Source organism: Clinocottus analis, unplaced genomic scaffold (genome assembly GCF_023055335.1).
Source record: "Clinocottus analis isolate CAN_PGR_092001 unplaced genomic scaffold, fCliAna1.0.p SCAF_1, whole genome shotgun sequence".
NCBI classification, from domain to species: Eukaryota; Metazoa; Chordata; class Actinopteri; order Perciformes; family Cottidae; genus Clinocottus; species Clinocottus analis.
The window spans coordinates 3,640,001-3,656,090 of NW_027175820.1; the positions used below are offsets into that span (position 1 = coordinate 3,640,001).

General features: G+C 49.2%; 1 protein-coding gene across 2 annotated transcripts in view; it reads left to right on the top strand.

The window, feature by feature from the left end:
• Positions 1–16,090, top strand: part of cdh8 (cadherin 8) — a 104,792-nt gene that overhangs the window by 1,146 nt on the left and 87,556 nt on the right. For both annotated transcript variants that reach the window (XM_068577063.1, XM_068577072.1), the window contains exon 2: positions 1,493–2,036. In XM_068577063.1, the coding sequence (XP_068433164.1) occupies positions 1,779–2,036 (258 nt within the window). In that variant the 5' untranslated portion in view covers positions 1,493–1,778. The remainder of the gene's footprint in view (positions 1–1,492; positions 2,037–16,090) is intronic.

Genomic DNA, 16,090 nt, shown 5'->3' on the forward strand with positions numbered 1-16,090 from the left:
GGAGCCCCGTGGTGCTGAAACCCGTCTGCTTAGTCACGCACTATACCGTGGCTTTAAAATGCACGTAAAGAGGAGGACAAATGAGGGGGGAAAGCACTACGTTACATCAGATATAAATGGTTATATTCATATGGTTGCTCTTTTTTTTTCGTATTAGCTTCATATCGTTTCCTTATTATTATTATTTAACATTAATGAAATGAAGAAAAAAAAAAAGCCGGTTCTGCATTTTTTTTTTTTTTCCGTCTCCAGTGTGAGTTGGAGAATGTCACAGGAACTCGGATCACTCCACACTTTGTGATATTGCATGTTTGGCTTCAGCCGTGAATACGTTTCGCCGTGGTGTCCTTGAACATGCATCCGTGGATCCACCGCGGCGACGTACTGCGTGTGATCAAACTTAGCAGAACTAACAGCGGCACGGCGCACGTAGCATAGCATGTCCACCTGCAGCAGTTGTAGCCGAGGGACGAGCTCAAAGAGCAACCTTGTGCCTCCTTTCTTCTTCTTCTCCTTGTTCTTCTTCTCCTTCTTCTCTTCTGCTTTTACATTCTGGTGGACAATGCGCGCCAGTGTGTTCTACACTGAAGCGACTGAGCTGCTGAAATGGACGCTTTAAGCTAAAAAAAAAAAAAAAAAAAAGTACATTAAGTTATTGTCCTCATTGCATAGCTGTGTCACTCTGTTGTATTTTATTTGGCAATTAAAAAAAAAAATACAATCTTTCTGTGTTAAAAAAGTTAATGCTCGTATTGATTACCTTAAAAAAAAAGTCGGTTCCACTGTAATTGCACATATTTGATTCTACGATTTAAACTCCTCCTCTAAATACCCTCACAATGATCTCATCTGGATTACTATGATATCAGCGAGCTGCAGCGCTGTTGACATTGTAGCGCTCACCTGCAGCACCCACTGTATCTCTGGAAGCTTACACTATTGCGTGCATGCAGCGTGTTGGAGGAATCTGATTGCAGCCCATAACACTGCTCCAAACAAAACGCGCCATGAACACATTAATCATAAGGAACAATGTAATTGCTCAGAAATCTTTTCCAGGATAATCCCCAGAACAACAGATTAAAGCCAGGCAATCTGATGTTGTGGGCTGGATAGCCTCAGAGTACACGGCATACCCATGTGTTGTCCGCTTGTAGCGGCATAATAATAGGACATCATGATTGGAATAAAGGGTCGTGTCTGCAAGATGTCAAGTCATTATCACCAAGTGACATCTTGACTTCTTGTACAAAAAAATTGCATTTTCTAGTCTGTTTTTGAAATCCTTGTTTTTTAAAAAAAAACAACATATAAATTCAAATCGTTGCATTCGAAATAGTATTTTTTGCCTCGCTTCTTTGCTGTCTCATCTACTCTGTTCTTTACTTTCTGATAACTGCCTCCCCTTTTCGCACCCCTCCTCCTCCTCCTCCTCCTCCTCCTCACACGACTAAAAGACGGCTAACAATCGACTGTGGTTGCTTCCTTATAGGTCTCCCCCCCGGAATAACGCCAAAGGGATGCTGCGCCGCGCTCCTCAACCCCTCACCAACTGCTATGGAGGCATGCCAAGCCATGAGAGTGACCTTTATCACACCATGAATGCAAGCTCGGCCGTTCAAAGAGGACACAAGTAACCTTTTCCTTGTTATCTAAGAAGGAGCTGTTGATCTGAAGCGAGGGGCTGGAAACCAGAGGCCGAGCGAGAGAGAGACATAGAGAGAGAGAAGAGTCTCGAACCAACAAACAAACAAACAAACAAAACACACAACGACAGGATGCCAAAGCGGTCCGAGGAGATGCTGGTGGATCTGTGGATGTCCTTGCTGCTGGTGTGGATTACTTGTGTTCCTTGTGTGTCTATGACTCCCATCATAGGCCAGTCCAAAAGCACACAAACCGGTGGGTCCGCAGCGGAGGCGAGCGGTCCTGGCGAAGGACAAAGATTACTGAGCCGCGCCAAGAGAGGATGGGTTTGGAATCAAATGTTTGTGCTGGAGGAATTTTCTGGACCCGATCCAATTCTGGTTGGCAGGGTGAGTGCTGCGATTGTCAGCGTTATATTAAGCTCGCTTATCGTCTGGAAACATTAATTCGGCCATTTGAATGCTCCTTCCGTTTTTTTTTTCTGTTTTTTTTTCTTGACTTCCCACGGGCAGTGTGAGGGTTTTTGGTTGTCGAGGGATAAGCAGAGATATGGGGACACGAGAGAGAGAACGAGGGGACGGGGAGGTTGGAGGAGGGGGGGCTCTCCAAATGCTTTTGGAAATAATTAAACTCTCATCAAATAATGGCAACATGTTCTGCTGTGTTGGACGTCCTTGAAATGCAAGAAACTGTGGAGCAGTAACACAGAATGTCACTTTTGTTTTACCTCAGTTTGAATCTTCCACGCAAGACACAGATGCATGAGAAACACTCTTTTTCTTTCACTTTAATCCACAATTTCTGCCAGATCTTTAAAAAAAGGGATATATATGTGTGTATACATATATGGGCATGGCTTAATTTGAGTGGTGCATTACGTAGGAGAGGTTTATTTTAGGTATGGTTGGTTTTTAATTTCTGGTTCTCACCATCGCGGCTCTATAATGAACAGAACTGCGGGCTGATCCTGCGGCTAAAGGCCACCTGCTCCCTGGCCTGTGTGCAAGTGTCAGGCAGGTTTTCAGAGGAAGGGGACGGCTGCTGGCCAGCGCAGCCAAAGCAGCTTGTTCACAGCTCATTGCTGGGACTCACCTGGGGAGAGTCCGCCTGGCTGCCATGCTCGCTTCCCTCCCCCAGAATATACATCAAGCCAGCCTCTCTGGCACGGGGCAGGATGGAGGCCATCAAGCATATTTGATCTCGTTCAGTAATAGCTTTTGCAAACAGCGCTGTGGTGCCTAATTGGTGGGCCTTCCTTGTTTACGACATATTGTAGTGCATTGTACTATATATCTTTTTTTTTCAACCCCCACAGACGTGGCACCTGAAAGCACTGAAGCAAAAAGATGATGTTACACGGGAAACACAAGTCACTCGGCCCATTTAAAGACTTTCAATTTCACTTCCTCTTGTTGTTTTTCCTCTTTTCTTTTCTTTCTTTCTTCTTCTTCTATCCCCAGCATTGTCATATGGCGGCATCAATTAAACATTTGCCACCATGTGGGATTTGCACCTGCCTTCTCTAAATACCATACCAACACAGAAATGCTGTTAAGTGATGCATTAATTTTTCAGGCGAGTCAATTAGGCAGCCTCCGCTGGATTCGACGGGGGCTGCTCATCAGAACGCTGGAACAAACAAAGCACTCGCCCGAGGGCTCGCGGTGGCCGTACGACGTGAGCTTGCAATCCAAAGGTTAGCTCTCTTGCTGCCAGATAACGAGCATCAAAAGATTTGACAAGTCAACCCGATTAAATATTAATGGCTATTTTATCTGAAAGTGTGTCTCGGAAAAAGGAAAGCCACAGACGAACGAGGACGGATGAAGGAGTTGTGACTCATGATTCCGAGCTCACGCACTCTGAATATCGCGCCGTGCGCCCGTGGCCTGAGTGTGAAACGCTGCTCGGATTGTCGACGGAGGATTTGGTGGCACGAAATCAAGTGTGCATGAAGGATGCTTCCTCTCAAGGCCTCGGGGTGACGCTTCGCACCAAACTTGACTCTAGGACAGGTTAGTCACAGGTTTGAGCATCTTTCCCCGTCGAAGGACGTTCAAGGATCGGGCAGAGGGGGATGAAAAAGAGCTCGGCGTTGCCTTTTGTGAACCGACCGTGATGAGGATGATGAGGATGATGATGAGGTTGCGTTCACTGCAAGGTTAAGTGCTCATGACTACGCCTGGCAGAGCTGAGATAAGTCCTATGTTAAACCAAGATGGCAATGTATTGCTTTATGACTATAAATCTCCCTCCCGGTCCTTTTTCTTCCCCTTTTCTTACGCTTAATTAAAAAAATGAATTAAAGGTGGGATTCAAATTGGTCATACAGATCTTTGTGTATTTTACAGACTCCCACCCCCCCCCTTTCATCGCCTTTCCACTTCGTGTGTGGTTGTGGGCCCATTATCAAGGAAGTCCAGGCCAACGATTGGACTCTTTCCATCCCATAGTGCAACCTTAAAAGGCTTAATTATACGTGCGTCCCCCGATGGTCGGCGTGCGACCGCGGCTCCCCTTGACTACTCCGACGGCGGGAGAGATAGCGCGAGAGCGACAGAGAGAGCGATCGCGCCATCGATTTCTAACGGCGTGTCATTCTCGGCGTTCTCTCTGTCAGCGGAAGCTATTAGCATAAACGCAGGAAAGCAAGGGGGGAGGGGGAGGGTTGTTGGGGTGTTTAGAGGAGACGGAGGTCGTGGAAGAGCGAAGGAGGACGGCCACGAGGCGTGACAGCAGCCTTCCCCTTCGCTGTTTCTCCTCCGGCGCGTCGTCTTCTCTCGGCATTGCGACTCACTGAGCGGCGGACGCGCAGTACCTGTTAAAGTGAAGCGGCGGAGACAGCTGTGAAAAGCGCGTCGCTCGGCTGTAGCTTAAAGCGAACGCGGCGTCGGAAGGGATTTTAGGATTACCCGTCGTGAGCCAGGGTTCAGAAATATCCCGTCATTGAGGCTAGAAATAAGCAAATGGAGTGTTGGAGGTAGATAGGCGCCAGCGTACGCGGCGTCGGCCCATTGGTGGCGACGAGTGGGAGACGCCACTTCAGCAAGTAAAGACTCTCATGTAGGGCAAGCAGAGGGTACTTTAGGGGAAAGCAGCTCTTGATTTACAATTGCACGGCCATGATGGAAAAGTGTAGCCCGGGGTTTTGAAAATAGAATCAGCGTTCTTTCGCATACACGGTTGTTGTAGTGTTGTTGAAGCACTTCCTTTGTCTTCTTTTCCACGCGGCCCATCCGAACCCAATGCAACGTCGGCCATGTTTTCCCGCCATTTTCGCCTCTTCAAATCAAAGCCGTTTCAGTTCTTCCGACCTTCAAAGAAGCAGCTAATTTACACCGGGCCGTTAGAGGCAAAAACATTGTCAATCGAACAAAATGGCAAACAAAGCGAACAAGTTGTTTGTGTTTGCACCAAAGCCAAATCAGAATTCTTTGCTTTATAGTGCGAGGCAGATTGGTGGCAGTTAGCGCCGTGCGTATCTAACAGACTCAGACGCAACTTTTCAAGGCTCCCTTATTTCTCTCCGATCATTTAGCATACGACGTTTGAGCATTGACAACGATGGATTCCAGTCTTCCCCAATTGCGGTTCGGATGCGGTAAAATGACTGATCCCTCATCCCATTGTCCAATGCTGTTATTCACGTCATTGTATGTGGGTTGTTTTTTTTTTTTTGCACAAAGAGAATTGATAATCAATCATTAATATTCATTCATTCAGGCTATACTGCGATACTGACAGTGATACCGAAACGGTGGGGGGAAAAAACGGCTTTGATTATTGATTCAGCAAAGGAAATAGATATGTTCAGAAGAAAAGAAATGGCTTTGTCTTTGTGTGTGTGTGTGTGTGCTGGGGGAGAGAAACACAGGCTTCATTCTTCCAAACAAGCTGTTTGACAGGATTCCCAGCGAGGAGGGCCACAGTAGTATCGTACTGGTGCTGTAATGGAAGTCTGACGGGCGTTTTCCTGGAGGCTGAGGTCTTGTTCGCAGCGGTGCGCAACCTTTTTCTTCGTGCGTATTTGTGTATGAAAAAGAGATGTAATGCACAGCGCTGTGGCATCAGTGTCTGATTTAATACATTCATTCATACGAGAACCACTGCTCTTATTTTATTGTAGAAAATGTACTCAAAAGAGGTTGAAAAACACTGCTCTAACGCATGCGGGCAATACTCTCCTCCAATCACAAGCATGCATTAAGCATATAAGCATGAGCATTAGCGTAGCATAAGCAGGAGGCGGGCTGTGGCGACTAACCTCGAGCCGGTCGCGACCAGAGTGTTTGGTGTGATGTGATGTAGCGGCCCAGGGGCGCTTTTTTCGCCAGCCTGACACAAACACGCCCTGCCGCTTCTTCCAGCTTGAGTTGGAACACAGGTTACGCTTCTGTAACCCCAGTTCTATAAGCACAGGTGGCTCCGCAGCTCGTAGCTGAAGCTGAAGAGGGCGTGGGCCAACAGGCAGCTGGTGGTGATGCCCTGTGTGCACATGTTTGTGGAGGTGCATCCGGATCGGCTACGCGAAAGCAAATTCTCTCTGTGCGGATGCATGTCTGTGTGTGATTGGAAGATACTGTGACTCACAGTCCAGCAGAGGGCTTAATTTATGCGCATAGAACTAGGGTTACAACATTGTAACCGTTGTTTTCCCCCTTTAGAGGTACATCGAGCTCACCAGAGACCACACAGCATGGAGACGTTGGCTCGGAGTGGTTCTCGGAAAAAGCAGGTCCCCTTAATATGCATTTATTCATTTACTGAACGGTGTATCTGATGAAGTGGCGTTTCCGTGACTCACTCTGTGTTTACCACCTCGACTTGGGACCGAATTCAATTCAGAAGTTTTTGTTCCTTTTGTTGCTTTTTGCACCTTGGACTGCGAGAACAAGATGTGGGACATAAGTCTATAAATACTGGTGCGAGCTGCTTCTGCTCGGCCGGAATGCATCTCGGTCTCCGTCCCCCTCATCCCCCCCAAACCCCTCCACCTCCACCTTCCTCCACCCCAGCCCCATCTGTGTGACGTGGTGATTACGGAGAGATAAGGGAGTGACTCTTGAGCCCGGGTAAGCTGGCCTCCGGTCCCAATGGGGGTGCGCGGTACGATGATATTGCTAAAGTCTTCTCCAGCTGTCTGGCTCCAGCAACGCGGGGGCAGCGAGTCAAAGCTGAGGCGTCCTGAAACGCAGCCGCCGGCGAAGCCTGTGACTCCCCGGTGCCGCCAGAGGCCTCGCTGATGCCGGTTGCCAACCGACCCCCCTTCTCGACGGAGTCGCGGCGATGTACCCCCCCCCCCCTCCCCCCACCCGATTAGCGAAGATCCCGAACCTTTTAATCTGCATTCACTCCGGCTCCGTCAGTTGAGCGGATATCTGCCTCGGCCTTTTGATTGATGGATGGGGAGTGGGAGCTAACGAGAATATTAGCCGAATTATTGCAAGTGATTGATAGCCATTATGACACATAAATTATAAGCATTGGCTCGGCTATAATACACTCTGAAATATAGCCCAAATTAGACACAGGTTCCAGTGCCATAGTGGGAACGGGCTGAATGGAAGAAGGGAAAAAAAAAAAAGAAGCTGTCATTAAATCCAGGAATGGAAAGCCCCGTCGATGTTTGTTGGACTTCGTTTCATGCCATTCGGTTTCTCACACCCACAACAGCTCCTGGAATACAGCTCTGTAATCTCTCTTCAGGCAGCACCACAAAGATCCATATTGAGCTGCAGTGTAGCAGCGGCTCCTCTGTCTCTCAGCTCTTAGATCTCCATCCCCACCTCTTGTGTAATTTAGCAAAGAAAGGGAGGAAGAAAAAAAAAACACACACACACACATGCTTACATCCCTCGGCCCCTTGCCTCTACCTCCTTTCCCTCTCTGTTACCGCTCCCCCTCCCCCCCTTCTCTCTCTCTCTCTCTCTCCCAGAGGCTCACCTGTACAGTATATCACTAATGCCGGCAGGGCCATTATATCAATGGGTCCATGGTCACAGTCTCCCTCTTCCTTTCCAATCTCTCCCTCTGTCTGTCCCTCCCGGTCTGTAATAAAACACTGGGCCCGGCGGTGGCTCTGATAGAGCTGTGGGATCACATTAGCGCTGCCCTCCAAGAGCTTGACAGGTCGTCTATGGCTCCGTGTTGTCGTCCTGGTTCCCATTAACAAGCTGCGTACGTGCGCCCGTGTGCGCGCGCGCGCGCGTGTGTGTGTGTGTGTCGTACAGGAGTGGGTCCGGTTATTGGTGTTATGGACTTTGAATGAGATCGGCTTGGACGGAGTATATTTAGACTTGGGGGTTATGTGTGCACCAGTAAATACAGCGTGTCCGTGTAGCTTTGTGTCTTTGCAAACATTTGCTGGAGTGTCAGCCGAGTCATATCCATGAACGATTCCTCTCTGAACTGCTCTGTATGTGTTTTGAGCAGAAATTGCAGCGCGAGTCCGGTGGTATTTCCACTTCAGCGGTGACCTCGCCCTCACTGGCATTATTGCTTTTCTTTTTTTTTTTTTGTCTTCGTGTCGCCGCTGCTTGTCTCTTAAACGTTATTGTCAGGTCACATTACCGGCCTGTCAGTGGTCATTTTCGCACTGTGAAGTGCGTTGAAATATGGCAGACTTGTTATTTCCCCCCCCCCAAATATCACTCATTCTCTTTATGACTTTCTAAACACACACACCTCTCCTCTCACGCGCACCGAGCGGCCGCCGCGCGTTAAATCGCACGCGCTCCTCCACCGCCGATCTCCTTATGGGAGCTGAACTCGCGTTTCAGTGTATCGTGTACGTACGGAGGCGCGCGTCTCGCCTCGTCCGCGAATCCCCGGAAGCTCTCCTGTGTACATGCATCAGCTGCAATTATGATTTAACAGGAAAGCACATCCATCCGCGCGGCTTTTCAGAGTCCCTGAGCAAAATAACAAGCTCGCCGCTATCGCTCGCATCTGTGGCTCTGCTTGTGATTAAATCCATGTTGTACAGAGTGGAGATGAGGGAGGGTGAGGGTGAGGAGGAGGGGGGGTGGGTGGTGAATTGGCCTTTTATGGTTTCACCTTGGATCGCGCTGACGCGATTAGCCCTCTCCCGTGTCAGTGTTTTGCCAGTCAACCTCTTCCTGTGGAAATCCTGAAAAAAAAGCCCCCTCCTCTCATTAAGTCCAACCATGCCAGCCCCCGTTTTTAACTGCCTTCCCTCCCTTCCTCTCTCCTCTCCTCTCATCTCCTCCCTCACACTGCCCGGCTCACCGGGCCCCGGCCTGTGCGGAGGTGGAGCGCTTAGCAGGCTAAATCATTCTGGCTCTCTGCCTTGAACTTTGCTCTAACTAATTTATAGGAATTAAAGCACTTCACCTCAAAAGCTTGGCTCGTGCGTCGCTTTTGGCTGAATTAGCCTGGTGTCCCTTTCAGAAAAAAAAAAACGTGGCCTCGTTGTGGATTACGCCCTCCCCGCCCCCTTCCCCCGAGCATCATCGAGAGAGACGCGGTCGCAATCGGACGGCCTTCAGCCAGCGTCCGCGCCCGACGTCGAAGCGGTCGTCGGTTCGCGGGACGAAACGCCGGCCGAGCGTGGCGCCGGACATCCCGCTTACTCGTGAAGCTCGCGGCCGCGAATTCCCGGTCCAAAAACGCCGGCCGGGCGAGTTTGCAATTATTCAAATCTGATTATTCAAATCAAAAGATTAGGATTATCTGAAACCTGCTAATTGGCCGTTGCCTCTGACATGGTGGTTGCGTGCAGAGCGGCGGCGGCGGCGGCGGCGGCGGCGGCTAAAGACCCCTCCACCCTACCCCCCGTGCCGGTGTGCTCTTGTGGGGCTCAGTTTGCTTGGCTCGGCTCCCCTTGGGCTCCGCCCCCACCCCCCCTATGGATGGAGCACCGGCGCATGTGAGCATGTGAAATGCCGGCGGCGGCTTATCCCTCGCTCGCCTCCGCCGCCGTACACGTCCCATCAGCCAAACTTGGGACCGCGGGAGTAATCTCGTTAAGAACGGATGTTGTTATTGTGCGACTGGATGTGCATTTCGGCTTCACGGTTTTCACTGGGAGCACGTGGGCTGGAGGCCGTGGAGACAATGAGGGCGGAGGGGGGGAGGGGGAGATGAGTGCCTATTTCTGGCACTTAGAAGACGACAGTCCTCAAACCTCTTCCTCCGCCTCTTTACTCCCCCCCCCCAACCCGCCACTCACCCACCCACCCTCACTCCTCTTCCTCACCCGGCTCTCTCACCCGCCCCATGCGGCATAATAATAACAACAAAGCGACCGCGGTAAACAGTGGATGTGACATTTACTTGCAGATCGGTGTCTTCACCTATAACAGGTATTAAAGATGATGATTATCATTCCCGCTGAGTGGATGGCAGAAGGTTGCTCACCTCAATCATGGAGTTGACAATAAAATAAAACGCACACACACCCACACACACACACACACACACATGCGCGCACACAGAAGAATCAATGCTCTTTTTCTCCCCTTCAATGCAACCACTCCTGATTCTGGTATCTGGGTGCCAGCAGACTGTGGCTTTGACCTTTCTCACAAATGAATTATTTCGGTTTAATGATCTCTTCTTGCGGAGAGTACAACAAAATGAGCTGGAATAAAAGCCACGGGAACGTAAAAGGGCAGCGCTTTCAGCCCCCCCCCCCCCCCCCTCCCCAATCCCTCATCCCAACCCACTCCCCATACTTTATTCTCCAACCCAACTTACACTCTACCTGTGAAGACACCTGTATCCCTCTAATAATGCGTCTTCCTTGTGTTTGTGTCTCCAAGGTGCATGTGACACATCTAGCCTGAGCCCTTATAAATGAAATGACTTCAAGAAAAAGCAGGTGGTGATGATGGAAACACACACACACACACACACACACACACACACACACACACACACACACACGTCTTCGCCCGTGCGTGTGCGTGCGTGAAAGTGACACTTTTTCTTTATTCCTCCAATGTTTGATTAATTCGCCTTTTTTTTCTTCTTCTTCTTCTTCCTCCCCCGGATCAGAAAAGAGGGAGTGGAGGAGGAGGGGGGTGGGGGGTGTGAAGTGGAGGAGGAGGAAGAGGAGAGGGGACAGACGCATGAAAAATTCAGAACGTTATAATATAAAAAATCCAGATGAATCATGAATGCCTAATGGGACTCATGGCCGTGCGTCGCAGGATGTTCGAATTGTTCTCAAAGAATCCGGGTGTATGCGCGTCTGTCTGCCGGCGGCCGCCTGCACAAAGAGAGACGCGGCGCTGGATACGCCGGCCCTCTCGGCTGCTCCGTCTCTCTCTCTCTCTCTCTCTCTCTCTCTCTCGATGGCAACGAAATGAGGTGTTGAGGGACAGTGAATAGAGGATGCCAGAAATATGTGAAAAAGCTTTTAGGGGGTAGAGGCCGTCTGTTATGGAAGTCTGGCTAATTGCCTTCATCCGAGCTGCAACTGCCTGTTGTTGCGCTCGTGGATCGGACATCCAAACCGATCGTCTGCTCTGATGAAATATTAACGAAATCTTTGCTAACATCCGGTCTTCTTCTATTGTGTTTTAATGAAAGGCAGAGATCCAAGAAGAAGAAGGGGAGAAAAAAAAAAACAGTCTGCTATTATGAATAATAGAACATCCAATTAGTGTAACATCATCGCAGATGAATTTGATGAAAGACCAGACTGGTGTAATGTTGGAGGAGCGCGAGCATTTAGTTAAGTTATCACAGTGTTTGAATGCGGCGGCGGCGGCGGCGGCGGGGCCCTTTTGTGGGTTTTGATTTGCGTACGACTCGGCGACGCCGTCACACAAGATTAAATCGCTTTTTATGGAGAATTACCGACGAAAGGAAGTTGAGCTGAAGTTCGAATTATGAATTTCACTTTCGGTGTGTAAACTGTGTTGATGCCGCAGCTACTTTGCATATTGTTGTTGTGTTTTTTGAGAAGAGGATGAAATCTTTTTTTTTTTTTTTGGTACATATTTGCGGGAAAAAAAAAACAGCGCCTCAGCCTCGAGCTCCCTTGACAGCGGTGGACTGATATTTGAGAGGCAACATGGCTGGAAAACAAAACAACAACAAAAAAGGAGCAATATCAACTGACTGGCGAACGCCACACTTTCGTTCAAATGTTGAAACAAGAAATATTTTCCCTTTTGCTTTAAACACAGCAGCATATCCTCACACAACAGCTCTCATGGTTTTTAATTTTTTTCTTCCCACGTTTTAGTGATCGGCTTCAAGTCCCCGCGGCTCCGCTAGCCCCTGTCGACGTGTCCTTGAGCAAGACACTCGACCACTAAATTGCTCCGGTAGCTGTGCCAACGGTGTATGAATGTGTGTTTGAACCTTAGCCCCTCCCATCAGTGTATGAATGAATGTTAACGGGCGAATGAGAAGTGAGAAAGCACTTTGAGCGGTTTTGAAACACTGGAAAAGAACATTTAGGCTCCGAAACTACCTGATTAGGTTTCAGAAAAGATTGTGGTTTCGTTCCAATAACCACAGAAGTGACTTCTGGTTTCACACGAGACCAGGACAGCGATCTCCTGGGTGAATGTCTGGTGTTTTGAGCACCAACCAACCACCCACTTGTCACCAAGTCACTTGTCCTCGCTCACGATTACCTGGATTACATTTCTAGCGCATCACTTTTCGCCGGTACAACCACACACAAAATGTGAGAAAATCTGCTTGTGTTCAGCGTGAGAGGTTTTATTGTGCGGTTGTGCAACGGCTAACCATTTACGCCCACTGGCTGTTTAACTCTCTGTGTAGCCATTTGAATAGAGGTAATACAACACAGCATTCCCACTGCTGATGCACACAGAAATGGTACAAATTACAGTGCTGACATTGTCAGTCAATACCAAAGTTTCACACCAACAATACTTTGGTAAAATACGATTGTAATGGCTGCTGTCACAGCGGAAGAAGAATAAACAGCAGGAGAATAATCAGATATGTCCTGTTGGAAGTTAGAATAGTATAAAGATAGACTGCGTATAATAAGTGTATGTCCTCACCGGGACGTCGCCTAAAGGTTTGTTAGCTACAGTTTTAAAGCCTCGAGTTCAGTTTTTCCGCTCTAATTTACTAAATGAACATCATGCTTTATTGAAGAAGACTCGAGATTAAGACATAAACTCCTGTTTACAATTTTTACTGAGGGAATAAATCAAGAGAGAAGTAAAGTCGTTTATATAGACTTCTATACAACCAGAGGAGTCGCCCAGTGGTGGACACTCGGGAAAATTCAGCTTTAACACATGAAACATAGACTTCTATACAACCACCGCAGTCGCCCCCTGGTGGCCAATATAAATTAGGCACATTAATGTCACTTCCTTATTGGATTCCCTTTTCAGAACCAGATGTTGTAATATAAAGCATTTCAATAATTGTATGTACATGCTTGAATGGCTTTGTTAATATAACAGAGCTTTTCATCCCCTAAGCTTATCCTGCTCTGGGTCACAGGGGGCTGGCAGCAATCCCAGCATGCACTGGGCACGAAGCAGGGGTACACCCTCACAGGCTGCCAATCTATCACAGGGCTCAACACACATTGACACATTCACACTCACATTCACACGTACGGGCAATTCAGAATGTCCGGCTCACCAGTTAACCTGCGTGTAGCATCGATGTGCTGCCATTAATAATTAATGCGGTTTGTTATTGCCAATATACTTATAAAATAGTGCTGAGACAAAAGAAAGGCTCCATTTGCTAGTCACTTGTGCGATTAGGCATGCCATTTGAGTCCTGCGTTGAAGTGAATATCCCGAAACACAACATTGTCAACAATATTACCCTTTGAGGAAATTCTCTTGAAGCAGCGAAACAGTGAACACGAGAAGCGTAAAGATACTTTGAGATTTCACAAAACCTAGGAGCTGCCTCCCCCCCCACCCTCCCCCACCCCCATCCCCTACCTCCCGAGCCTCCCGAGATGACTCCTCGCCTCTGAGTGGAGAAACACTCTGCCAAATGGCACGCTGCCCTTTCATGTTACTTTCTGTGCTTCGTCTGCGTGGCGAAGGCCACCGCCGCCGCCGCCGCCGTTAGCTGATGAAGACGGGGGAGCAGCTGTGGTGCGGCGGCAATATTTTAATGGCTCCACGGATCTTTGAATGGTTTGTCATCGGGGGAGAACGACCGGGGCCAACCCCAAAACCATTGTAGCCTTCCATCTGGATGGGAGCAGTCACACAGCTCCTCCCCCCTCCCCCAGCCACCCTCTCCCTTTACCCCTTCCCCATCTCAATCTGTGCAGCACTCCCAGTGTTTACAGAAGCCGGGCGCCCGCTTGAATCACCACTTGCCAAGATGTGGCATGTTTATCAGCGCCCCTCCATGCACGCAGGCACATAAACACAGGCGCGCGTGCAAACACACACGGTGTGTATGCGTCTCACTGAGTGGCCAGATAAGAAAACATGACATTATCCTTTTGGTGTGTCTGTTGTACCTGTGAGTCTTTGTGTGCGTCTGTGTGTGTGTGTGTACCCGTGTGTCCGCGCCATGAGTGCGCAGTCGAAATGCAAAATGTCATATCTGCCTTGATGACCTTTTTCCTCTTTGTAGATGCCCGGTGTTTTTTCTTTCATAAACACCACGCTGATATCCCGGGATGTGTAATTACCGCACTGCAGCGACGCGGCGCCTCTTTATTAGTTTTCTGACAGCGGTCGTCCTCGTCGCCGCCGAGCGCCGTTCCCTGTGTGTGTGTTTGAACGCGTGCGAGGCGCTGCCGTGTTCCTGTTTGCACGGCTGAATCCCACAGTACACTTGTCCTCGTAGTACGGTACACGCTTGCCGCTCGCGCACGCTAAAGACAACAGAACACATTTATGAGTCAGTTTAGCTCAACGATAGACATAATATCCCATTTATTATCCTGTTATTCATCTGGGAGCTTCTCATCTCAGGGGATTTGTGAGTGGATCACATGCAGGTAACGCACACATGGAAATAGGGCGGAGGGGTTTTGACTGAGCGGCGCGCCGCGTGACTTCAGCAAATACCGCCGCCGCGTAAAGCAGGATTTTCAGAACGGGATCTTTTTGCACGCCCCCCCCCCCCACCCCCCCCAAAAAAAGGGTGCGTGAACATTTACCAGGAAAAAAAAGAAGCGGACGGAATTCCTGCCTTTGTTGCGTCACCGTCGCGGAAGAGAAAATGCATGTCGGGAAGGTCTCTGCGCATCCGTAATGAGTCTGTACTCGGCGCTCGCCGATAAGGATCACACTCTCCAGGTTGGACTCCGGGGGGAGGGTGTGTGGGGGTGGGAGGCGAGGGGGAGGATTAGGGCAGAGGCCTTTTGATCTCCGGCGGTTTTGCATAGAAATCACAAGACTCCCGAATCCTGCGAGCCAAAGGAGCTGAGTTGGCTAATTGGTAGGTGCATGCTGGGATGGACACACTGTAGCCCCGCGTAGTGTCCTCAAGATGCCTTTGACTGCGCCGCAATTACAGTGAAGTCAGAGTGCTGTGTTAATGGCGCTTTCAGAGCGGAGGAGAGTAGAAGGGGGCTGTTTGGAGTCGTGCGGCAATTGGCACGCTGTGAGCGTGCGTTCAAATTGAGCGCACAAATATTCAACGTATTCCAATCGCGGCGGGGTCGGGGTCGGGGTCGGGGGCGTGCGATCAGACAGGAAACGTGTCCGTCGTCTCTTCGCAGCCGCGGTCACTCTCAGCCCTTACGAGGAAAAAGTACCCTGAAAAGGCTCTGGAGCTGCGTTCAGGGTCCCCCGCTCTCTCATCAGCTCCACATGCGCTTAAGCGGCTAACGTAGCCAAAGCAGAGAGGGAGAGAGAGAGAGAGAGAGAGAGAGGGCAGCGGCGGGGTGGGTTGGGGTGCCAGTTACGGAACTTAATTGCTACTAATGACCATTAGGAGTTTGGTTTTCATCCTCCAGGGACCGTAGAAAAGGCCTTTCGTCTTATCAGTTGATTAGGAGCAAATAGACGGGGCCGGATCCTGCATATTAAGTAAACAGGGGGCTAAAATGGTGCTGCTCTGTCAGGGGGAAAGTCTAATGGAGTGGCGGGGAGCTCATCCTCTGCTAATGCCCGGGTTCTAACAAATGGACAACTGCTCACAAGCCAACCCGTACTCCACTTTAAATATTGGCTCTTATTTTTTTTTTTCACCCCCCGTTGAAATTGTATCTATTAAAACAGAAACAACAACAAAATGGTTCCATCAGTTCTGGCTTGGACTCAGGATACTTGTCCCTGCTGCTAACTGCAAAAAATGCTGCAGACCTTTGTGCTGCTCTGTAGCAAAAGCACTTATGCCTCTCCAGCGTCAGTGTTGGCATCCAACTGTCAGCCACGGCAGCTAAGTATTTGTATTATTTTAATTTTTTTAGGGGGGCCGAGGGGGGGTCGGGAGTTTTCTTTTTTTCCCATCCTCTCCATGGAATCATTTGCATTATGCAAATGACAAT